We start from the raw sequence: 26,490 nt of genomic DNA on the forward strand, positions 1-26,490 counted from the left end.
TCTCCCGCAACACACACACACACACACACACACACACACACACACACACACACACACTTTCTTCTACTTTGCTCTATATCAGAATTAACTTTTAAAAGATCTTATCACACTACATTTCTGCCTCCTAATGGCTACACGAATAAATAAAATTCCTGAGCTTAACATCCAAGATTATGTTATAGAAACCCAACATCTCTTTAGGATAAACGTTAGCTCTCTCTGTTCTAATAAAACCACATCTCCTAACTTCCCTTATGTGACATGTCACAGAGGTCAAGGGTGTCTTGTTCCCCTCTGTCTTTTGGGAACACTTTTTCCAGTCTCTCAGACTTAGTCACTCACATGACACATTACAGATACCTCATTAAGAGCACATGGAACATGATATTACAATTTTAAAATTACACCCCTGGTTCCCTGAGATCACTGATTGGACTGTGAAGACAGGGATAGTGTTTTATTCATCTTTACATCCTCACTACCTATCTCAGTGATTGACAGACCACAAAAAGATAAGAGAAGCACCAGCTGGAAAGAAATCTGTGTGAATCAGTAAAGAATGAGCCACCTGAGGGCAGGCGTGCAAACACTTTGGAGAGTAATTCTAGCAGATCTCACAGCATAGAAATCTCTACTTATGAATGGAGAGTACACTATTGAGGGAAAAGGCAGGTGCTGAGGAGAAACAGTATGATATTTACGTTACGTTTATAACATGCAGAACACACAATACCCTGTATAGCTGTGTACACACACAAAGAAGAACAGGGAAGTGTAAGAGGGAAGCTGAGAAATCAGGCTCGTTAAAGGTTAAGAATGGGGGTGAGATGAGGGCAGAATAATATTGGCCTCTATATTGGCAATATTTTATTTACTACGTTATAAAGAGAATACACAAATTGCCATGAAAGTCGGAAAGAAATAAGAAAAGAGTAAGACATCGCTTAGGTTGTGCCCTGGATGTCTAGGTCTAGACCTGGTGAGGTGCCCCAAGCATCATTCCTAGGAGGTCACTGATGTGGTCCTGACAATGATTCAGATGAACGGGTGTAATTTCCCTCACTTCCTGGCTACTCACTTCGTTTAACCTTATGTAGTGACACATGGTTTAAAAAAGGAGCATAAGAATTCCTCTCTTAATTAGCTCTTCCTTTGTTTTTCACTTCACAGCAGTGATCCTCCCCTCCCCCACAGGACATCCTTTCCCAAGGAAAGCACTCATCAACTTCCAAATTGGGTTGGATGAGTATTTAATTTAATCTTAATAGCCTTTCATTTTAGTGGTAGCCCCCAGCTACCAGTGAAACCTAGGGGGCTTTACAACACTTACTTATGTTGACTGGGCTTTTCTTTTTTTTAAAAAAGTTTTATTTTGTTTTTATTTTATGTACATGAGTATTTGCCTGCATGGCTGTATGTGCACCATGTATGCTCAGGACCCACAAAGGCCAGAAGATAGCATTGTAGCCTTTGGGACCAAAGTTACAGATTGTGAGCCACCATGTAGGCGCTGGGAACTGAACATGGGTCCTCTGCAAGAGCAGCAGGTGCTCTTAACCACAGAGACATCTTTCCAGCTCCTGGTGGGACTTTTCTTAAGGTCAAGTTACAGATTCTCAGAATCATGCACAATATTCCCATTTTCCAATTGGTAGATAAGCCAACACTCAAGTCGTAAAGGCTCATTCGTCAGTTTTCTTCCCTGAGAAGAATATTGGGGTCTAATTTCAGAGTCCAAGACAGCTAGTAACGAAACTCCAGCCAGCTCTGCCCTCCGATGAACAGAATGTACAAAGAGTGACCCACGGGCTAGACACACAAAGCTCTCCCTAACTGGCTTGGAGCTAAAGGGAAATCAGGAAAAGACTGCAGTAATTGAAGATAAACAAGGCTGGGTTGTAGAATTTAGCTTTCTCACTTGAATTGATTTATCCTCATTTCCTCATTACTCCTTTCCATGGAGGGAAAAGGGAATTTAAATGGTTGGGGCTGTGGCTGTAGCTCAGCTGGTGGAATGCTTTGCCCTGCATCGACACAGCCCGAGGTTCACTCTACATAGCTACGGAGTACGCACACCTGTAATCCTAGCACCTCTGAGAGGAAGTGGAAGCTGGGAAATCAGTTAAAGGTCATCCTGGACCACGTGAGGAGTTTGAGAGCAGCTTGGGACACATGAAATCCTGTCTCAAAATAATGAAATAAACCATCTGACTAAAGGAGGTGAATGTAGATGGTTTCCCTAAAAGAAAAGAAATGAAAAGAACTTCAGAAGAGAGGTGTCCTGGACATGATCCATCAACCAGTTAGGGGTAGAGAGAGAAAAATACAGTCTTTTCAGTCACATCTTCCTCCTGACCCAATGTGCCCTTTCCTCACTAGTGGAACACTTTCGTGGGCAAAAGCTGTAGCCTCCAAAGTAGAGGCTTTCCCGGGCAGGGTTCCTTTTCACAGTGCTGAGTTTCGCTGGGTTCCGGGAACAAGATGCCTTCAGCTCTTGGCACCAAAGGCAGAAGATCTTAGCAGAGTCCAGTGGTCCCAAGCTTTCAGTAGTCCTTCCATCCTTTACCCAATTACTGCTCACACTTCTCCACTAAGGAAGTCATGCATGCTCCTTTCTGTTTTCTGGCTTCTTAGTTAGCCTTGTTCCTCAGCCTTTCGTGGGTAGAAGTCAGCAAAAGCACCCAACACCGCAAACCTATTATCATCTCCAATATCTGGAAATCAGCTTTACATTTAATAAAAATTAAATTAGCTCCTGGGTGATTATTGCTCTTTATTATAGTAGAACATTCTCTTTAAGAGTAAGCATTAGAAACATCAATTTAATGACAACAGAATTTTAAGTGAGTTCCTTAGGGGTCATGGGTAGGAAATAGTGTGGATAAAAAGGTTTCCTCCAAGATGTATTCTGTATAACTAATATGGGACTGAAAATAGTTTTAAAAATTTAATTCTATTCACCTAAGGATTGGAACTGTTGTAGCATAACATGGCTTACACTCCTATGTGATCTTTCATAGCTTACAGAAATCTGAGAAAGTTGACACTGGCCCCCGTCATTCAGTTGATAGAATCAGAATAAATAAGCGTTTGTATTTAAAACAAGAACCTGTTTCATTTTTTCGACATGACCCCTGTGAACCAGATGTTAAAGAGAATAAATTGAGGGAACTTCATAGGTGATGGATTTTTTTTTCTTTCCAATGCTTTGTCCTTTTCTTTTTACTCTTCTGACACTTCTACAAGTCCTCTGCCCTTCAGGAATATGCACATTTGGATGCCACCTCTCCAGAACTTACCTCCTTAGTGTCTTAGCAAACGTCCACTTGTGTGTGCAACCTCAAGTCTCCCTGTGTCTACCGTTTGTCATTTATCCAACAGGCATTTAGTACATCCTTGCTTAGTGAGCAAATGAATTTCTCTCATAAACATGCTTGCATTTAGGATACCACTGGCTTTCAGACCTCAGGGAAACTGATACAGTGTCCAGGACCTCCTTCTTATAGTGGCCACACTTCTCTGCTGTTACTTTCTTTGCAAGACAACCTGGAAGTGTGGAATGCTCTAGATCATCTGGATTTCAGTTTCAGCTCTACCATTGGGGAAACTGCCCAAGTAATTTCATTTTTAGCTCCTGCTTCCCTTTCTGAAGAACAGGAGTGATTGCCACGTTATCTTCTAGAGTGGTTGTGCAGGTCAACTAACTTTGTGCATTTAGGTCTGTTCATAAGGGCAGAGGGCCAAAACCTACTAGTGTCCTCTCTTCCTTTTGTGCTTGCTGCCTTCTGGAAGGGCCATCTGTGTGACTGTGGCTTCGTGGTGAGCTATAGTTCTCCCTGTCTGTATAATCCACAGCTCAGCAGTGGCATTCAGAGGTACAGGTTCGCTGCCCTCCTTCCTGAGAACACATATTTCCTCTAGAGCAGAAACTGGAGTTATCTGATTTACCACTGAAGTCTCAGTGCCCTCACAGAACCGGTGCTTAATGAGTGTGGCTGTCTTGACTATGTCTGTCATTACAGAATCACTGAATGCCAGAGCTAACAAGGACCACAGTGAAATAAGGCCCTTGCCAGAGGCTATTTACATAGAACCAGGCGATACCATCTTTAGTGCTTGTTGTACTAGGCTATACTTCCTGATGATGATGATGATGATGAAGAAGAAGAAGGAAAAGACAATGATGATCCTGGGAATGGTGGTGCATACCTTTAACCTGGAGGCAGAGGCAGGCAGATCTCTATGAGTTTGAGGCCAGTATGGTTTACATTAGACTGTTCCAGGCCACCCAAGACTACACAGTGAAACACTTTCTCAAAAAAAAAAAAAAGAAAGAAAGAAAGAAAGAAAAGAAAGAAAGGAAGGAAGCAGGCATGAAAGGGCGTGGGGAGAGAGGGGACTGAATAGTTGTGAAAACTGAAGGTTCAGCTGAAGCTTGGACCTTTGCTGGACAGTGAAGCATCCCATGCTGTCCATCTCTCCCTCTTGAGGAGCTACCTGAAGAGAGTGAACTTTACTCGTGTATATCAGACTTCTACAGAATCTCACTGTAGAGATGTCAAGAGCATGAATTCCTTGTTTTACAGTGGACGGTCACCACCTCTCTCTCTCTCTCTCTCTCTCTCTCTCTCTCTCTCTCTCTCTCTCACACACACACACACACACACACACACACTTGAGACAGGTTCTCACTCTGTAGTCCTTGATGGTTTGGAACTCATTATGTAGACCTGGTTGGCCTTGAACTTGCAGATATCTTCCTGACTCAACCTGTCTCTGCCTCCTGAACCGTAAATCTGAATACCACTCTCTAGGCATCTTTGAGGGGGATAAGAGAGGTGGGTAGAGCAAGCACTATTAACAGAATCACATTTTCTCTATGAGACTATGGCTGACCCAGAGAGAAAACATGGTCTGTCAGCCCTCTGGTCCGGTTTGGCTTGTAGCAACTATTTGGTTATTAGGTCTGGCTTGTAGCAACTATTCTTAATTTACTCATTTATATCTGGTGTTTTATTTTTAAACTGTTTTTATATGTGTCGCTAGGAACTGGCTGTTAAGTAACTAATGCTGATTCCTCATTAGAGAACACATTTCTTGTGGGAAGTTGGGTGCGTGACATCCAGCTGTGTATCCGATAACTCCCTTGTTCCATTGGAGAGGTCCGATACAGGCCCTGGGAAAGGATGCACTTTGTGTAATAGACACCGGAATGTGTGCAGGTGTTTCCTCTCATGAACCAGAAGCAGATGTCTGGTCAGACAGGATATATGGCAGCTTGACATATATCTGGATGCATCCACAGGAAAAATATGGTCCATAAATTATACTAATAAAACATTCTCATTGAAAATTTGAGTGAGCCATGAAATGCACGCCTTTGTCCTTCAACACCAAGAAAGGGTAAACCTCACAGAAAGCCAGTGAGTGGTTCCAAATGTAGGATTGTGTGCTGAATGCCGATTCTACCTTTGGTGTATTTTTATGAGACATACAACCATATGAAACATGTAACCATGAGATTCTATCTCACTTTCTCATTTGTAAAATGTTAGCGGTCGATTCGTTTAATGAATAGTTTACAGGTCTGCTGTGCGTCAAACACCAATTAAGTCTCAGAAGATTGGAATGGACCTTCAGATCAGGAGCCGATGACTGCAGTGTGGTGACAGACATTTCCAAACAGATCATAAGGAAATAAACAAACCAAGCATGAACTGCCCCAAGAGAGGAAGAGAAGGGCGTTACCACCCCAAACATCACTTCTTTAATTTGGGGTGTTAATGAAACACAAAACAAGAACTCTCTGAACACGTGCTAAATATTTACGCATAAAATTTGAACTGCATCCTGAACTGTTCACAAACCATTTCTATTATTTTTAGGATATGAATAGTATTAAGAATTAGTACAAACTGGGTGATGGTGGCCGGTTTAATCCCAGCCCTAGGGAGGCAGAGGCAGCAGCCGGATCTCTGTGAGCTCGAGGCTGGTCTGGTCTACAGAGTGAGTTCCAGGACAGCCAAGGCTGCACAGAGAAACCCTATCTTGACAAAACAAACAAAAAGACCAAAAATCAAAACAAAAGAAAACCAATTAGTACTGTGCTTCCGTCTTTTCATGATATTGCCATTGATTTTTTTTTTCCTTCTTGACTTCTCTGAGGATTTCATTTCGAGATTTTTGTAGATGACATTTAGTGAAAATCTGTATTTCTTTCAAGCTTGTGCATGTAAGTGGTGGTCTGTAATGGTTGTTTAGAATCAACTGTGGGGGCTGGTTTGAGAACCATTTTATAAACTATCATCTGTAGCTTTGAAATGCTGCTCCCAAATAAGCACTGTGATCTGGACAGTTACTCTTTGGTAGGATATTTATGAAGGTGAAGGTCAAGTTTACAAAGTGAAGTGAAAAGAAAGACCGTGAAGGGAATGGTTATGCCCATGGTGCTGCCAACCTCACCCTTGTACTGGCATTTCAATGATAGTGAAATAACGCACAGTCTCACCCTTGTACTGGCATTTCAATGATAGTAAAATAACGCACAGTCCAGAGGGGAAGTGAACGGTGATGGGTGAGTGTGTGCTTTATGGCAATTCTGTTATCTGTTCTTTGAGGGGAAAATCATGCTGATTTTAAAACAATACTTAGTTACAGATGTTTCCAGACCCCTTCCCTGATCCAAGGAAACAAAATACCATTCAGCAACAAGCCCAGATTTAGAGATGGGGCTTGTTCCAATATAAACATTTCTTGGTTGGACCTTCTCCGTGAAAGTGCATAGTCAATTTTTCCATATACAGTGGGAAAGACAAAGCTTTTAGCTTAAAAGGCTCTCTCTCTCTCTCTCTCTCTCTCTCTCTCTCTCTCTCTCTCTCTCTCTCTCTCTCTCTCTCTCTCTCTCTCTCTCTCCTGCCATATGGAGCTCCTGGGATGAGCAGTTCAGAGAAACCATTCATGGTTCGCTACTGGGGTTGGGCTGAATGTTGATGTCTCCTTCGGAATCACATAGGCACATGCAAAGCACCCTAAACAGAAAACTCGGCTCCGTTTAGGCTTCTGCGGTTTGGTATGGTCATTTATTCTCTTGGTGTTTCTGTTTCACGTGCCACTGTTTCCTTAAGGCTTTGCTTGGGGCTTGGCACAGAGAGGACATTCAACAAATAATCGAGGCATGCATAAACAAGTGAGCGAGTGCCAGCTACACTCAAGGCCCTTGCAGAGACTCTTCGGCGGGCCAGAGGATGACTTATGAACTGCCCCACCCTGGAAACGTTCACGAGGGATGGCTAAGACCTGCCACTCACTGCAAAACACGAGTGTCCTAAGAGCCGTAAGATCCTCACCATCGAGAGGTACAGAGAAGCCCTGCCACGGGGAAGAAGAGGCGGAGCTTAGCTTTAACGGGGCTGGAGGGAGTCCAGAATAACTCTTTAGAGGCGATGGTATCTGCACGGGCTTTTCAGGAAGGAGAGAATGGAAGCCCAAGGGCTGGACATGACAGGATAGAGCGCTCCTCGTCCCTGTGAGAGAGACAGGCTTAAGGTTAAGATTTTGTCTGTTGTCCACCGCACAGGACCGGCATCTTTCTTTTCTGGTACTCTTCCTCAATAAAGATACAGCATGGATTTGCCCCTTTTGCTTGCTGGAATTTTTTGGAAAGGTTAAGTGAATACCAGCAATTAAACTCGTGTGAACTCCTCAGCAATTTTCTGACTTACAATGTGCTCATGGCTCTTTCTTCATACGCAGTCGACAGTACTGAAGATTCCCTCTAATCCCTAGAATAAGTGTTAGGCAGATCTGGAAGCTTTGTTAATTCTTTGTGGCCACCAGGATCCCACAAGTCACTTTTATGTGGCCTGCGAGGAATTTTGAGAGTGACAATAAATTTCAAGTTGTAACTTATAAATAGGGACAATGTTCTTTAACTAGAAAAAGAGGGTATTTTCATTCCTGTCCTCTTTCATTCTATCCAAACTGTGTTGAGGAAGAAATGGAGACAGTGTTTGGTTTTGCGGCTGAGTTAACTCACTGAGAATGTGTGAGGAGATGAAGAATGTGATGTTCTTAGTTCTCAGTCCTCTGCTGTGGGTAATCCAGTCTCCAAGGAGCTCACACAGAGCAGGTAATTGTTCTAATTTAAAGTTTGAACTATAGTATTTTAATTTTTTTCTTCCTTTCTTGAAATTTATAAACTTCTTTGATGGCTGAGCCAAGCTCTGCTTATTTTTGACTTTGATGGAAAAACATATTTTCTCTATGAATACAATCTCACGGTGAAGGACTAAAACAGAAAAGATGGTATTCAAACAAAAACTTGACTATTTTAAATAAACTAACTTGATGATATGATGCCTTGCAGTTAAAAATGTAATCTAATGCTTAATGTCCAAAAAAAAAAAAAGGAAAATCAGAGAAAAGAGCAGAAAAAAAGGTTATTTCCAAAGAAAATTTGATATACCACATGTCTAAGAAAACAGACACAGAAAAAAATGTGTTCTTTTTGCTGTAATAACAATAAAGATTTGGGAGGATTAGAGAAAGCTCAGCCCTTTAGTTTGAACCTGGAGGTTTTTAACACCTTAGAGAGAGCATTACCCTTCCTCCATAAAGACCATACTCAATCCTTACCATATTTATACCCGTCCTCCATAAAGACCATACTCCATCCTTACCACATTTCTATCACTGTAATACCTGCTGTACTGGGGTGCACCCTCCTGTCACAGACTAGGACGGACAAGGCATGGCAGCACCTGCCGTACTGAAAGTGAACCAGGTAGTGGGCATCAGGCTAGAGCTATCCTACCCCTCTAACGTGTCACTATTTTGCCAAGCACACAAAGGTTGCCCTAATCTTCTGTAATCCCCTTTATTCTGTCTTCTAGTATGTTCAAGACACCTCTGAGCAGATGTTTGTAACTCAAATCTGGGTTGCACCAGGAAGCCCAACAATTCTGCCATGGGTTGTCAAATTCCCTCTGGAGAAATGGATATGCAATGTCCTAGCTGCTAGAGTATGAAGAAGACATGGTTTCAAAACCAACAGTGGACAAGCTCTACAAATCCAAGCGGAGACGGTGGGATTGTTATGACGCAGGCTGGGAAGTATGAACAGTGGGGTATAAACAGGAGCAGACTACCTTGGAGCTATCACACACTGACTCTCTTCATTAATTTCTTGTGTTCCCACTATTTTGCAACATAACAGGGGAGTTCCTAAAAATCATGTAGGAACCTGACTGAAGGCTGTGGAAGGGGAATACCAGACTGATGTGCTCTAGGAATGTGAAAATCTCTTCCTTCAGTTGTCTTGCAACAAAAGGATTATTGTTCACTTTTGAGATACATCTTTCTTTCTTTTTAAGATTGAGACTTGGTTTTTTTTTTTTATTTTATTTTTATGTGACCGTCAGAAAACTTTAGCCATGGAGAGTGAAGTGTAGAGGGTTAACGGCTGTATGAAGCCATGACTAAAATGTCTAATACGAAAGAAAGGGAATGAATGATGTTATTATAAATTACATTCAAAATCAGGATTAAATATAATGACTCAAAGCCATGGGAACTTCTAATGTGTATGAGTGTGCTCTCTGCATGTGTGATGTGTACACATTGTGTGCACCTGTGCATGCATGTGCATGGGTGAGAAGAAGAGGACATCAGATGTCTTACTCCGTCACTCTTTACCCTATTCCCTGAAATGGAGTCTCTCACGGGACCTGGAAGTAACTGTCAGCCAGCAAGCCCTGGTGATCCTCCCATCTCATTCCCCACAGCGTAGGATTACAGTTGTGACCCATGCAGGTGTGCCTGGCTTTTTATGGGGGTTCTAGAGAGTCACACTCAGGCCCCCGCCCCATGCTTGTGTAGCAAGTGCTCTTACCCACAGAGGCATCTCTCCAGCACCCCAAACTTCGAATGTTTTAGTAATTAAATTAGTTCAAAGCCACAGATAGCTACAGAAGACTTATCAAGAAGGTAACCATGGATTTGCTTTCCTATGACACAGATCATCTGATGATCCAACATAGTCATCCCCAGGTACCACTTGTCCCTTGTCCTTGTTCATTCCATGCTGTGAGATACAGTAGGAGGCTGGACAGAGAGCTCAGGGGTAGAGCACTTGCCTAGCATCTCAAAACAAACAAGCCCATGATGTAGGAAGGGAGAAGGCTGCCTCTTAAGCAAGAAACTTGGCAGTAGTGCCAATTCCAAAAAGTGTCTGGGGACCTTGGAAAAGAGACTCAAATTCTGGCACCAGTACCTTCCTCTTCAACGGTCTTAGCAGAACAAAGGTCCCTCACTGTCTGGAATGCTAAGACACTTCCTGCTGCTTTGGTAGGGTTACCTGGTAGATACCGTCATGTTTCATGAATAGATTAGAAACAACAAATGGTCTGGCATGCAAGATGGTTAGGAAGATTAAAGTTGGAAATATGTAGGAAAACACATTACAAACAATGAGGCTTTGTAACTATTGACACTGTTCAACAGAGTTAGCTGTCATTGGAAATTCCTTTATTTAGAAGTTGTAAATAACATTTCATCAATAGGTTTTTTTTAAAAAATTCTCTCATACACTACATCCCAACCACAGTTTCCCCTCCCTCCATTCCTCTCAGTCCTCACCCTCCTACCTCCCCTCTCCTCCAGATTCACTCCTCCTCCTCCTCCATTCCCCATCAGAAAAGAGCAGTCCTCCCAGGGATATCAACTGAACACAACCTAATAAGTTACAATAAGACGAGGCCCAAACCCTCATATCAAGGCTGGAAAGGCAACCTAGTAGAAGGAAAAGGGTCCCAAGCACAGGCAAAAGAGTCAGAGACATCCCCACCCCACTGTTAGGAGTCCCACAAAACAATGTCAGTAGCTCTTAAAAAGCTGAACTCTACAAGAGACACAAGAAGCTTCCCTAACTCATTAGATGATGAGTTATCTCTCGGTATTCTGAATATATGTCAAGAAGCAACATTTCAAAAGGACTGCAGCAAACCTTGATGACACTAAGATACGTACGGAACAGTTTTTTTTTTTTTTTTTTTTTTAACAAGTGACAAAGTAAAGGGGAGATGTCAGATGTTTATTTTCTTAATTTCTGTTGTTCTGAGTGGAATCATATGGCTTTTAGAGACTGGCCTTTGGACAACATATGAAGTGTAACACTCTTGAGGGAAGAGTCAACACGGCTGAGACCTTGTTAGCTCTTTGTGAAGTTTGCAAACCACCAGGTTTATATTAAAATAGAGTTTACATTTTAAGATAAAATGCTGACTCTTGTGATAGGGTAATAGTTCAGAAGAAGAAAAACTTAGCAAACACCCAATGCCTGCTAGGAAGATCAAAAGGTAACGGCTAACGTGTCTGCCCATCACCACCCCACCCTCTCTCTGAAATTCCTCTGTTGTTTCCCTCAGCACTCCCAGGTAATGACTGAGACAAAAGTGGAATTTCCTAGGAAGGGGCCAAAAATATCATCAGACAAGGAAGAGGAAGCATAAAAATATCTCACAGGAGAGCACCAATTGTTGAAGACTTAGGCTGGTGTGTGGAGGGGCTCAGAACATACAAAACTCTGCACAGCCAGTCGCTAGTGCCGGCTGGAGACAGGCGTGTGTCCTGCTGGGGTCTGCCAGGAAAAAAGATTTCAATGACTTTGGAGATTTGTCATGATTTACAGTGTCAACTTCCAAGGCCCCTGTACAGTAGTTTTCAAACATGCCAGAACAGAAAAACCCTATTAGAATAATAACCATAAAACAGTGAAGTTGTGTGAGGAATTCATGTACAGCCCAAGTGAACCAAAGGTACTCCCGTGATGACTCATCGTAAAGCCATTGATTTAGTGGGGCTAATGTTAAAAGGTTCCTGTATACATTATACCCCCATGATTAAATACATCTTTACAAACAGCAGCAGTACATCAGCCTTCTCCCGAACCCTTGCTCTCCAAACACAGGACAAGCCATCTTGATAAAACCTTGGCACTGACCCCAGACTCTGTTTTCTCCCTTTCAGACAATGGCCACCACACAATGTAGAACCTTTTATTCTTTCCTGGGCAGTCATCAGTGCACAACACATGTCACCCAGATTCTGTGCTGTTACTCAAAGCCCAATGCATCCTTTTTCCAGACTGAGGTTTAGAGAACACAATGGTCACTGTGTTTCTCTTTCCTCTGTGCTGAAACCTTCAGTGAGTCCCTGTTGTATAGTTGAACCAACTGGGACTATTACTCTTCTTAGTTCGTTTTTGTCTCCTCTCACCTTGCCTTATCATGAGCTGTATTCTCCCAGACTTTAGGGGCCAATTCAAAGGCCACATGACTCATGCATTGACTTGGTCACATCCCACCAGAAACATTCTTTCTAAACTCTCCACGCTTTTATAACATAACGATTTCATTATTAGTGTACTTGTTCTATTTCTCTGTGTTTTATGTGTAGGCTACATGACACTTAGTGGGGATCATAGTAAGGTTAAGTGCAAGTAGCTAGATTTCTTGCTGTGACCTAAATAAACTACTCTATGTCGAGTGAAAGAGTGACGTTTCCAAAGTTATTGAAAGCAAATGTCCCTAAGTGCCTAAGGAATACAAGATAACGCAGGACTTAGACACTATTTCTTATATTTCAAAAAACAGAACTAAAGTTAATTGTGCCATTATCTATAAAAACATAACTAATATGAAATAGTACACTTTCACTTTTTTTGCTGAAGTTCAAATAAAACGATGACACTTTTATTAGCAGCTTTCTTTTGCAGTTATGAGTTGTCTCATTAAATATTGCTTAATACTTTTCTTAGCAGGTGTTGTGGGTTGAATCATACCCCTCAATATTCAGGTGTTGACACTCCAATTCACAGTGATGACTGTATTAGGAGACAAGGTCCATAGGGAGATGGTAAGGCTGAAATGAGGTCACCTGGGTAGGACCTTCACATGACATGACTGGTGTGTTCTTCTAAAGACACAGAAGGAAGATGTCAGGAAATGTGTGAACATGGCTTCCTACCATCCAGAAAGATAGCCCTCACCCTACAACCTTGACAGCTATATGACCTTGGACGTCAGTCTCCAGAACACTGAAAAAAGTCCATTTCTGTTGTTTAAGCCACCCCATCTGGGGCATCTTGTTATGGCAATCTTAGCAGACGAAGACAATAGGTGAAATAATGTAAAACATGAGGTTAAAGGAGAAAGAGACCGGTAAAGAGATCCCTGGGCTAAAGATGCCCCCCACCAGGTGACAGTGGACTTCACTGATGAGTTCTTCCCCAGCCACTGTGCTGGTCCCAGAGGGACAGCCTGGATCTCTACCAGATCTAACCATGAGTGCTGTGGATAAGTCTTTCTGCATTAAACTCTATACAGACCAAACCAAGAGTGCTTCAGGTAAGTCTTTCCATATTAAGCTCTATACCAGACCAAACCATGAGTGCTGTGGGTAAGTCTCTCCACACTAAGCTCTATACAGGCCAAACCATGAGTGCTGTGGGTAAGTCTCTCCACACTAAGCTCTTGCTCCATGCTCGCCTCTCTCAGACAACTTGCTTTCTACAGTACTTGGTGGCTTCCAGGAAAGGAGCTAGGCTGTTTCTCTTCCTTCTGAGTTGAATCTTTTTTTTGTTGTGAACTGCCTTTCTTTCTCCACAGTCATTTGCAGGGGAAAATGTGAGAAAGTAGATTGCTTTAAGGTTTCAGCTCAGTTTCCCTTTGATTGATCTGTCAATCATTTTCCCGGAGGCAGTTCAGGTTGTTTCCTTATCCTTTTGAAGTAAGCTTGAGTCATGGGTCCACTCGAGACTCCACTGAAAAAAATGAATGCTCAGCAAAGCTGAGGACATGTGAGTGTGTACACATTCAGAAGTATTGCCACCAATCCATTCCTCTCATATCCAAGAGAAGACTTCTCCATCACTACTGATCAAGATAGTTTGTTCCATACCTGCATAACTTTATAAAGGTCAAAGTCTAAACATCCTACTAATTTAAATGCTCTTCACAGACTGATCGCTCTTATGTTTGGATGGTGCTGGGGACCTTTCTTAGCTGAGTTTAAGATTTAGAGACAGTGATTAGAGGCTATTATAATGAGAAAATTAAGAGCTTGGAAGCAGAAACTCTCAGCTATGACCTTGAGTAAACTGCTCCGCTGCTGGGTAGTTCCATTTCCTGTCTGTTAGATGGGGCTAATAGGAGAGCCTTCTGAAGTGTTGTGTTGTCAGGGGGAGTAAGGAATAAAGCGAGGAGATACACAAAGTGCGCGGAACTGTGCCCGGACCCAGAGTGCTGATCAAGTGTTTAGCAATTAAAACTAAAAAATCTTAGAACCCAGCCAGTGAACTGCACCGCACTCCCCACCCCCAGAGAGAGACACAGCTGCCCCTTAAGGTCACAATAACATGTTCTCTCAGGGCTGAAGCAGTGTCAAGGAGACCTGGAGCCTGTGGGGAGAGTAGGGCTGCCTATCTGATACAGGAGACATCCGGGAACTCAAATGGTGCTTGCTTCCTTGCAGTTCTCGAACATGATGGAAAACCCCTGCTGGAGGAACCACCTGGGCAGTTTTCACTGTAGGGAGCTGGTCCTTATACACCTCGTGACATCATCTTTCTAGTTCAGGACATGAACTATACTCTGCATTCCCTAGAGGCATGTCCTGCATCAGGATGATGCTCTTGCTATGAAGAAAAAACGTCACAGCCATACCATTTCTTAAAGAGTCAAAGCGACACTCTATATTCCAGCAGATTTCACAAGTAAGTTCCTTTCTGGCTACCTCTTCCCCTCTTCCTGTCTTCCCCCAAGGACACACTCTTTTTTTTTAATATATATAACTTATTTAACTTTTATTTTATGTGCATTGGTGTGAAGGTGTCAGATCCCCTGGAACTGGAGTTATAGGCAGTTGTAGGCTGCCATGTGGGTGCTGAGAATTGAACCCAGGAAGGACACACTCTTTAGCTCTCCCATTTCTGGATAGCCACGGATACTGGGAAGGGCAAGATGGGAACAGAAGACCTTCCCTGTCATTTTATACCTTTACTCAAGAGCCAGGTCCAAACACCCATATGTGTGGCCACGTTTCCAGGAGGTGGCATCGCCGTCTAGGTCCTCTGGCTTTTCCAAAGAAGCATTTTATGTTGTTTTTCTATCTTAATCTTACTTTTTAGGAGCAAGGCTTTCAGACCTGACCTGTGAGCTTCACTCAGCTATGATCTGATTTAATATTTCTGGTCTCTTTCTCCTCATTGTATGAAAAGCTTCTCCTTTCCGGACTCAGGTTTCCCCTCCCCGAGTCCATCCCAAATTCAAATCTGGCTGCATTTTAGACTTCAGTGTCTCCTGTATTTCAATGTACTAAGGAGGATGCTGGTCCGATGAAAAGGCAGATTCTGGTTCTGAAGCTCTGCATCGCTCAGCTGTGCTTGGGTGACACTGATAACTGCCCCTTTGATCCACACTTGAGGGCCTGTCTTTTAGACCCTGCTTCCCCACTGCCAGTGATGACCAGTCTTTGATCAAGGCAAGCTTCCTCACCCAATTCTGACTTCCAGAAAGTTCCTACTACATATTTGTTTCCAAATGTGTCTTGCTGAATCTAAAGCAAGCTTTAGATTTTCTTTCCAGTAGCTTTAAGACCCAGCAGACAACTCTTGGGTGCATAGTACAATGTGATGATTTTGTTTCATGTTTATAAAGCATCAAGGTGTTGCTGGTTTGCTCTACCATTTCCACTGAGTGAAAACACATTCTCCTCTCTGGACCCTCTGCCAGCTGAGACGTGACTGGCACTTAGGTAGAGATGTGTGTTCTCCTTCTGTGGCCTCATCAAACTTCATTTCATCCTAAAGGGCCTTCGTAGGGGAGGTGGGACCATCTAGGAGCCCTGGCATAGGATTTGTTGACCACAGGAGAACATACCTTGCATGCACGGAGGTGTCTGTAGCTCACACTGTCTGAGACACTTCCTTGGTGTGTCATCGTAGAAGGCTCATTCATGTCTGTGTTTGGCCTGTGCCCTGACTTGCAGCTCTCCCCAGCTTCACTCACAGAATATGATGGGAAGCCAGAAGTATTCCATTGGAGTGTTTCTTGTTCCTTCTTCTGGGTCAAGGCCCTATGTTTCTCACGCTCTCTGGACTCTTAGGAAGTTGGGGTTTTAAGGGATGACAACCAAGGGTGTGTTCCTTACATTTTAATCTGTTAGGACTTGCTGTGTGAAGGCCCATCATCAACAACAACCACATCATCTTCTTCCTTCTCTCTCTTTCTTTTTTTGGATAAAGAGACTGCGGTCACAGGAGGTAGGGGGACTTGCCCACATTTCTTAATCTATCAAGAGTAATCTGTTTATTAGTGATGGAGTGAAGAACCATCAAGGTTAGTCTAGGCTCACAGTTCAGCTTTACTTGGTGCCTCGGGACTCTCGGTGCCTACTGACGGTTCAAGTCAAGGATAAAGAGAAGCAATAAAGACTAAAGTGAATAATAGTGTAGCGAAGTAAATGATTTTCTACACAAAGATGTCAAGGTATGTCTGTGAGATGACGTAGTGCTTACGGCGACTAAGTCCATTGGAGAAACTGAGAAGACTCAGAGGCAGAGCAGAAGACACAGTACAGTTCCTTGAGCAGTTGCTAATGAGCTTCTCTGCTTCCCTCTGCCTATCTTAATTCTTGGGCTACAAAGCGAGAGGACTGGGTCTTTAAACTTCCTTTCTAGATCAAGCATCTGATAAGTTCACAGACTTTATGGTTCAGGGCACAGAAAAGCTTTGTATCCAAGGCTAACTCCCACTGGCTCTCAGACAGGTGTCATCCTTAAGCAGGTCTCCGTTATGCTGAATTTTGCACTGCACTAAATAAAGGCTTCAGGGCTGTCTCTTTAGCATCTCACCTGTGGGATTGACAGAAAACAGACTGCTGCTACTAAGATGTGTGGCAGATCAGCAGGAAGAGAGGTAGCACTTTGGGTATGTGTGCTTGACTGGTCAAAGTATGTCACCCTTCTCAAGCGCCAGTACACACATCAACAAGCTTAAAAAAAGAATCCTAGAGTCACTAGCTACAGAATAGGCTTGCCATATTTTAAGACTGAGATTCAGGGGAGGGGGCCGGAGAGATGGCTCAGGGGTTAAGAGAACCAGAGAACCCAGGTTCGAGTCTCAGCACCGGCATGGCAGCTCACAACTGTCTGTAATTCCAGTTGCAGGGATTCAATGCTCTATTCTGCTCCATAGGATCCTGCATGCATGTAGAGCGCACGATCTCTCACACATATTTACATTAGATACATAGATAGCTAAAACAAAAAACCAACAACAGAAGACCGAGATGTGGGATTTGTGCTCTGGCATCACATTTTTAGTTTTTTTTGAAGAAGGAGTTTTTCTTTCTCTTGGCCATCCTGTAGCCATTTTGATATTTTTTAATTTGCAGCTTCTACAGTCAGTCTACAATCCTGGTAACTCAGGGTCTGAGGATCACTCATCCTCTCTCCTGGTTCTGGTTACTATGCTATGCCATCCTTTGGGCTGACAGTGGCTTTTCGAGAAGTTCTGTTCTGTTCTCTGCCTTGCAGCGTATTTGGCACAGACAATACTCTGCATAGCTGTTTTACCCTCAAGGCAAGCTCTACTGGATGTGTTTTAGATCCCCAGAGTCTCCAGTTTTCCTTTAAGCAATGGTATTACTCCATAATTTCAAAAATAAATCTAAACACACAGTCTGCACCAGGCTCAGGAGATCTTTTAGCTGCAGGCTACAGCACCCGTTCCCCTTCCTGCTTGCATGGCATTTGTACTAATGTATGTTCTAGAGCTGCCGCGACTTAACAGTTCTCAGGGAGTCACCACAGTAGCCGCCTTGCTCCATTTACATAAACATAAGATCTCCAACTTTCACAAAATATAAGCTTTAGGACTGCCCTGGAGCTAAGAAGAGGGCCGCTTCGCACATTATTATTATTATTATTTTTAAAGAACATCACCTCCTTTTCTTTTGGTTTTTCAAAGAAGCAACTTAATGTGTTTTTCTTAACGCAGAGTATTTGGGTTTGAATGTGGAAAACTTCCCACCACATTAAGCCTCGGAATGCTGTTCCCCCCAAGTTTCTCATGCAAAAAGACACAGACTCAGGAGCAGGCTGCTGGCAGCTGAATTTCATTAGGACTTTGATGGGAAACTCCAGTTGGAATTACAAACATCTGTGGTTAAACTTCCCTTTAGTAAGCCGTTTCCCAGAATTTAACTTTACCACACCAGGAGCAAAGAAAAAAAAGCAGTGGAAAGGAGCGATCTGCTCTTGTGAAACCCAGGAGGGTGTTTAAAGATTTGGCTAGGCTCACTGTATCTTAACGAACTCACAGCCCTCCTTAGTTTAGAAAATTAGTAATTATTTAGAAATACTAATTTTGGGACTTGAAGCATGTGCCAAAAATCTGATTGGAGTGGTTTGTAACTCAAACGTCTCAAAGTTATACATGGACGCCCTCACATTTATATGATTATTATAAGCAAACCCCTCAAGGCTCTTTCTGGCATTATGTATTTCACAAAACTACAGGTCAGACATGAACATTTGGGAATTTGCCATTTCAGAGCTTTTTTCCCTCTACTTAATTTTTTTTCTCCAATTTCATCTTTTTTTTTTTCTTTGCTTTGTTGTCGATGTTAGTTGGCTTTTCTAGAGATTTAGAAAAACTCATTCTTTTCCTCAACTATTTAGATAGTGTATTGCTGGTATAAAGCTATTCAACAACTATGAAAGAGAACAGTCAGAAGAGGCGCGCTATAATCCCTCTACTCTCGGGTTGCACAACTAGGAAATTTGCTGCTAAAAGTTGAAAGAAATCAAATCTACAAAATTATTAAAGATTTAGATGGCAAAATATGTTTAGTGAGACATTAACCTCATGCCTTACCTGTGCTTAGATGAAATCGCAGGGAAAGAAGGGAGCAGGAAGAGGGCAGAGTGGGAACCTGAGGCTAACTGTCTTGTGCGGCCTGCAGACATACACATCTATACGTCATTTGGCAACAATCTTGCCAGGCAAAATATGTTTCCACTAATTTTATAGTTAAAAAAGCCAATCCTTAAAAGATGAACTAATTTGCTCAGAGTCATGCTGCTGAAAGTCTGGGCACTGGTTCACACATCTGTCTGGCCACAGGCCCACCTTCTGCCTCGGATGAAAGGTGACTTTTGAGTATGGTAGGGACAGCAAGTGAACTGCCCCTGGCCTTCACATACACTTGCCTAGAAGAAATTTAAAAAGTGCATCATCGATTTCAGCTAAGAATTCAGATTCTATCTTCTCTCTCTCTCTCTCTCTCTCTCTCTCTCTCTCTCTCTCTCTCTCTCTCTCTCTCTCTCTTTTTTCCGAGACAGGGTTTCTCTGTGTAGCTTTGTGCCTTTCCTGAAACTCACTTGGTAGCCCAGGCTGGCCTTGAACTCACAGAGATCCGCTTGGCTCTGCCTCCCAAGTGCTGGGATTAAAGGCTTGCGCCACCACCGCCCGGCTTCTATCTTCTCTTAAAAAACAAAAATAAAAACAAAACCAAAAACAACAACAACAACAACAACAAAAACCCAAAAAACCAAAATCAAAAACAAAAAAAACCAGGCAAACAAGCTTCCAGGAGAGCTTGCAGGGCTGAGGGTAGCTCCACTCTGGAGGATTGTCTCCTGTGATTCAGGGCTCATCGCCCACGGTTGTTCATCCTCCTGAGAGAGTTTTTGCATGGCTTCTGTAACAGTCTGAATTTTAAAAGCTCCTTTGAGCCACAGGATCCAGCAATTCCACTTCTGGATATGTACTCAAAAGAAGTGAAAACAGGAACTCGAAGCCAGATTCTTGTATGTCCTTCTTAGCGGTATTGGTCACATCCCCAAAGGGAAGCTACCACACTTATTTCTGTGAGCGGATGAACAAACAGATGGTCTGTACACATACATCCATATATGTAAGTTAGAAGTATACACATATGGATGTCAGTGGAAGCCTTAGCAGCAGAGATTCTGCTACACCTACAGTGTGAATGAATTCTATCTGCTGACCGCTCCAGAAGCACCAAAGCACATGATGCCACCCCAACCCCCTCAATAAAGGAAAAAAAAAAGTTTCTAGGCAGGGTAAGGAAGGAGTGCTACCCAAGTCTCTGTTTGTCTTAACAGTTTCTGCAGCTTACACAGCTCTCCCAGTAGCACTGAATACGTACTTTGAATGACATTTTATACTTCTTCTCCATTAAAGAAAAAAAAAAAGCTCCCAAAATTTTAATAAAATGATCCCTACGGATGGTTCTGTATACTTTTCTGGATATTCCTGCATCATCCAATGGCTTTTATAAACTCCACCCCAGCTTTTATAAACTCCACTTCACAGCTAGAGGCTCAGGCATCCGGTTCTGTACCTGTTTCCATGTTTGTCAAATGAGGTGGTAACTGTACAGTCGTACCCACGTGTGGAGGTGACAGGAGATGTCTTAGGGAATGTTAGCTACACCATTGCTACAATGTCCCAGTCTTTCTGAAGTAAGCTGTATAGAATACCTTCTTTGCTGTTCAGCAAGTAGAATATTGTGTCCTCCTGGTCTACCTCATTTTCTCCATGGTACTTAGCTCACAGAGCATCAATCCATGCTCATGGGTGTATTTATCTTCTCTCAGATTGCTTGCCACTTGAAGGTAATGGTGAAAGGTTTTGGTGGTGGTGGTGCTTTGGTTTGATTTTCCTCTATATGGGGTAAGCCTTTAAATCTGCCCGGTGTGTGATCGAAAGAGGCAGAGGTTCCAAAGACCTAATCTAGTACCGTCCCAGCAGCCCAGGATGGCTGCCTAGGCTAGCGGCTGCGAGATTTATTATCTATTATTATCTACGTAACCTTTTTCAAAGCAAGGGGTTGAGATAAGGAAAAGGAAAGCAGATTGGGAAAGAGATACAACCACTTTCTGTAAACATTCTGCAACCTTCCATGGCAGGGAGCCTAACAATGTGTCAGGGCATGGGACCACAGGTCACCACAGAAAAGAGCAGAGGGAAAGTCCCTCAGAACTGCTCTCCTATAGTGCTTCTTTAAGCAAGTCAGTCTGTCCAGAGTGGGGTGTCCACGGGCCCATGAAGCAATGGTATTTTTGGGGGGAAGTTAGCGTAATAATGATGGTAACGATTGAGCATTCCTTGGGTATATGCCCAAGAGTGGTAAGGCTGGGTCTTGAGGTAGATCGATTCCGAATTTTCTGAGAAACCGCCATACTGATTTCCACGGTGGTTGTACAAGCTTGCATTCCCACCAACAGTGGAGGAGTGTTCCCTTTGCTCCACATCCTCTCCAACATTGACTGTCATTAGTGTTTTTGATCATTGCCATTCTGACAGGTGTAAGGTGGTATCTCAGAGTCGTTTTGATTTGCATTTTTCTGATGACTAAGGATGTTGAGCATTTCTTTATGTCTTTCAGCCATTTGTGATTCTTCTTTTGAGAATTCTCTGTTTAGTTCTTTAGTCCATTTTTAAATTGGATTGTTCAGTATTTTGATGTCTAGTTTCTTGAGTTCTTTATATACTTTGGAGATCAGTCCTATGACAGCATGAAATTTGCAGGCAAATGGATGGAACTAGAAAATATCATCCTGAGTGAGGTAACCCAAACCCAGAAGGACAAACATGGTATGTACTCACTCATAAGTGGATTCTAGATATAAAGCAAAGAACAATCAGACTGCAACCCACAGAACCAGGGAGGCTACATAGCAGGGGGGACCCTAGGATGACTGTGGCTTAGAATAAAATTTGGTTTTACTCAAAAATGAATAAATTATTAAACAAACAAACTAAAAAGAAAAAAATAATGATGGTAACAGTAAAATGCACTCAAGTTAGGCCCTGAAGTCCAATTCTCCTCTCAGGGAATTTTCCTCACCATTATCAGTGATTTCTCTTATTTTTTCTCATTTAGGTGTCAAAACCCGTTACAATGATGAAACTCATCTCCACCCACTCCCACTCGGCCCTTCCTCCCAGCATTCCTTCTTTGTGCTGGATTTCTCAATGTCTTTGCACGGCCTCCACCTAGCTTTTCCCTCTCGCCCAGTGCTCTTGACCTCAGTTGACTCTTGGCCTGTGTCTCAGTAGACAAGAACCTCACTTTCCCCGAGGATACTCTGATGATGCTGGTTCCCTGGGGGGCATTTTCTCTCCACTCCTGCTTCCCCTCTGGTTCTCTGCGCTTCTGTCTTAGTCAAGGAGACTCTAGCTAGATTCTGATCACCTACCTCACAGCAAACTCCACACATGGAGATTTCCCTGATCTGGTCTCCTCATTTCTATAAATTGCAACCACCCTGCAGGCAAGAGTAGAAAGAAACAGTGTTCCTCTCCCCAGCTCTGTGCAAAGTAACTGCATAACTGCCCCCTCCCCACATAAATGCCCCCCCCACACAACTTTTAGACTTTGACTTAGTTGTACTTGCTACAGTGCCCTTGACAAAGTGAAGAGGTTCTGTTCTCCTTTGAAAACGCTGTCAGAATATTGAACGTTCCCTTTGAAACTACTCGTCTCCCTCTTGCCCACACTCACCTACTGAAAAATCACTGCTGTCACCATACACTCAGCAGTAAGGGACTGCGTGGACTGCTTGTGGAGAAGCAGGAGGTAGGAAAATCCTCAAGTGGAGTGTGGAGTTCCCTTTGGGTGCGTCTCTTTCACATTCTTTCCATCCTATGGGGAGGCTTTTCCCAAAGAAGGGTAGGACCTTCCTTCTTGGCCTGCCGGCCTGTTTTGTCCTTTTGATCTGTTAATTTTTCATTCATATTTGCTCCCAGCTCACACTGATTCCCACTGTGGGTCAGAGACACTGCTTTAGGACAAGCGTGCAGCCATGGAAGAGCTGCGGGAGAACCCTGGGGGACTTGTGCCAAGCTCCTCCCACTGACCTATGCTGGCCTCTCTTTTTTTTCTTCCTTCTTTTGGAGAGTTGGTTGAAGAATAACCATTCATATAAATCCAATTCAAATAAAGTGGAAATATTTTTAGAGCACCCTCTTACCCACATTTTGAACCCCTCCTATGAATAATGTGACCATATTCTGTTTTATGTAAATACAGTTTCCTGACTCAACCCAGTAAAGCAGTCCTGCCGTGTTATTAAGTCTCTGGGATGTATTTGGTTTAAGATCTGCTCGTGGGCAATAAAGAGCATGGGAAATCTGCTGGTAGGGCACTGGGATCGTCTTGAGACCACAGGCGAACTGGAGGCTTTCTGTGAAACTATCCTTTGGGAGCATAATTAGTGGTATTCTACCCTCTCTGCTGTGAGCTTCCCTGAGATGACTAATACCATCTTTCTCTCCCCTAAATTCCTCAACTTGACCCTAGTAGACCCTGACAATATTGCACATTTAGCTGACTATGGGGCATTCTTTCTGATTGGAATAATATCGACAAACACAGATACAATATTACCAAACATTAAGTAAGTTAGTAGCATTAAGACCTCTGGGAGATAGCATGGAATAAGGGATTTAGAAAAAACAACAACCCTAATCCATCTATGGTAATAACTCAGCATGTGCAAATCATTTATACCTATGCCAAACACTGTACTACCTTTACTATGGTAACCATTTCAAGTATCAATAATTTTCCTAAGCCTCAAGTTTCTCTACCTGCAATTTGGGCAAACTATTACTTGGGTAAAGTCAAGAAGCTTGCAGTTTAAACATGGTCAGGAAATCTACCATCTAAAATGCTTTGCTATCGTTGCACTGGATATGAGAAATTGCTCGCAGTCTCAACTTTAAACTTCAAGGTACCCTAACATTCAAATAATTATTATGAGAAGCAAATACAGAAAAAATTAGCTATGTATGATATGATCATCTCTTTAGATTTAACATATTCAAATACAGAATGCCTAGACAAGTTGAATTTAGATGAGTAATGAAAAAATGAGCATAAATGTATCTTCTACAGTTGGGACACGATAAAGATGTATTTCTTGTTTATCTGTAATTCAAGTTTAATTGAGTGTCTTATATCAATTCTGCTCTATGTCGAGCATTTCATCCAGGGCCTTTCCCTCCTGGAAGCAACAGGTCTGGAGATAATGTTGCCTGAAGTTAGTTCCAAGACTGCAGAGAAGCAGTGCCTTCCTTCTCATGGATGGAGTCTGGCTAGTCTGGCCTGTCCCCAGTGTCCGGGTGTGACCAGGGGCCAGCCCCCTTCCTTCTCATGGAGCTTTTCTTTTTAACCAAAACAGAGACTAGAGCACTCTGGTTCTACCTACCTGCTCCCCTTTGAGGAAGCATCAGTAGAGTTTTCACTTAAGAAGGACTATCTTGCATTTCATTTGTAATCAACAATTAATAACTATAATTATATTGCCAATGAGTAGAATTAGGAGCCACAGTTGAGACTTCACTGATTTTAACATCATTATTAACCTGCATCATTATTTTTGTTGTATGATTTTTGTAGTCATAGGTACAGTTGTGTGTGTGTGTGCGCGCGTGCGTGCATGTGCTGTTAGGCCAATTGCTCTTTCCTTTCCCATGAACTTAGGTGACTTTATTTTCCTCCCACTTAGTATCTCCCACGGCCTGGACATGCTACTATCTGTCTAGGCTCGGGGGCTCTTAAATCACTTACTCCAGACTCACCCTCCTTCTCCAAATGACTACACTCCAGCTATTTCTCAACTTAAAAGTCTCTTAATGTATATATATATATATATATATATTAATGTATATATATATATAACCAGTGGCTCTGTGACTAAGCATTTGATCAATAGTATATCCTGATCGGCTTTCTTTGAGATCAGAGCTCGACTTAATCTTGCTCCTGGATTAGAATGGTTCATTTCTGTTTAAGGTATCTGCCCTAAAATTTCCTAACAGCTTCCTTCACAGCCGATGACCCCCCCACCCCGACCCCCAGCACCCTACCTCAAGCACCCCATCCCCAGCACCCCACCCCGCCTTGAAGAAGACCTTTTGTTTAGTTCGAGACAGAAGGTTAGGTCTTTTAAGCAATATTGTCCCCACTGTTCAAACAGCAGAGAGGAACAGGGAGAGAGTGAGGGGAACGCACATTAAGTGACAAGGCTTGACTATTGGGACCCACCAAAACCCACCACCTGCACGCTGCTGCGGTCTCCTGTGAGTCTAACAGACCCGTGTGAACCATGAAGGGTTCTAGCACTTCATCAGCTGGAAGAGACAGGTTCCAACGCCTCAACTTCAACTCTCATCCAAAATCCAACTTACAAAACAAAACTCTTTATTTCCACCGAGGGGACTCAGTCCAGGTGAAACTCGAGGTTGTCAGAAAGAGACAGAGAGAAAGGGGATTGTGGCCCAGCGGGCAAGCACAGGTGCGGAGCAGGGTGGCAAGGGCAGGGGACACCTTACCTCAGCAGCCGGCGGCAGGCGTCCCAGTGTCACGCGGGGGTCGCTGGTCTCGGGTGGGTCTTGCCTGCCGACCACTGAGCTCCCCTCGATGTCAAAAGGAAACGCATTGTCGTCCCCGGACGCCGCGAGGGAGCAGGCAGCGCCCCAGAGGAGCCACAGGGGCAGGACTGAGCGCCACCAGCCTGTGCTCCAAGCCATCTCTCCGCTGACGTTCAACAGGCCCTTCCTGGAGCGAAGGATCTGGGGGTCTTGGTGGGCACCCCCGGAGGTGCAGCGATGCCTGGTGTTTTATCTTCTTTGGGCGGGCGGTATTTCGATCCAGGAACCCAAGTTGCAACTTTGTTGTTGTTTTTAGAAACAGGGAGTGAGAGGCAGCGTGGTGGTCGCTCTCTTGCTCGCCTTTCGCTCCCACCCACCCTCTCACGTCGTCTCCCGCCGCCGCTCCTGAGGCTGGGGCTCTGGGACCTACAGACGGACGGAGCGGAGCGCCCTGGCGAGCATCAGAAGGCAGGAGAGCGGGACTGGCATGAGCCGGGAGAGCGCGCCTGGACACCTCCTTTCCCTGGCGTCTGGGACCGAGGACGGCGGGCCTCTGGCTTCCTTCCCACACTCATTCTCACCACTCCCTTTCCACCTTCCCCTTCCAGGCCCTCCCTCCTACTCCCAAGTTGGCTTTCAGACCCCGAGGTCAGGCCTTTCCTGGTCGCCCGCTTCCCCTCCCCCTCGCAGTTTGGAGCCCCTCCAAGGACTTGAGATGAATATTCAGCGTTGCTGATTGCTTCCCCACATCCCTTATTTGCGTAGCCGAGGCGCCGGATGTCTGATCTATATTTATATAGATTTGTATGTGGCCCCCAGTAGTGTACAGGAAAGTGGGCGGAAAAGAGATTCCAGGGGGCGGGAGGGAGCCTGAGGTAGGTGACCTCAGGAACCAGCGGCATTTCTGGACGAGTTCTCCTCTTTTCTAGAGATAGCCCAGGGCTCTCTCTTCTATCGAGGTTCACTGGCCACTCCTCTTCCTCTGCCCGGCCTCACCCAGAGGGCTGGAGAGAATATCTTTCAC

The 26,490-nt window shown here is 43.6% G+C and overlaps 1 protein-coding gene across 2 annotated transcripts in view; it reads right to left on the minus strand.

Annotated features, from left to right (window-relative positions):
* The window catches only part of Lama4 (laminin subunit alpha 4), a 148,385-nt gene extending 122,331 nt beyond the window's left edge, over positions 1-26,054 (minus strand). The window contains exon 1 of one of the 2 annotated variants that reach the window (XM_028874826.1): positions 25,428-26,054. In XM_028874826.1, the coding sequence (XP_028730659.1) occupies positions 25,428-25,625 (198 nt within the window). In that variant the 5' untranslated portion in view covers positions 25,626-26,054. The remainder of the gene's footprint in view (positions 1-25,427) is intronic. The other variant, XM_028874825.2, reaches the window with a different exon arrangement.
* Between the last annotated feature and the right edge of the window lie 436 nt (positions 26,055-26,490).

The sequence above is a fragment of the Peromyscus leucopus genome, chromosome 8a, assembly GCF_004664715.2.
Source record: "Peromyscus leucopus breed LL Stock chromosome 8a, UCI_PerLeu_2.1, whole genome shotgun sequence".
In the NCBI taxonomy this organism is placed as follows: Eukaryota; Metazoa; Chordata; class Mammalia; order Rodentia; family Cricetidae; genus Peromyscus; species Peromyscus leucopus.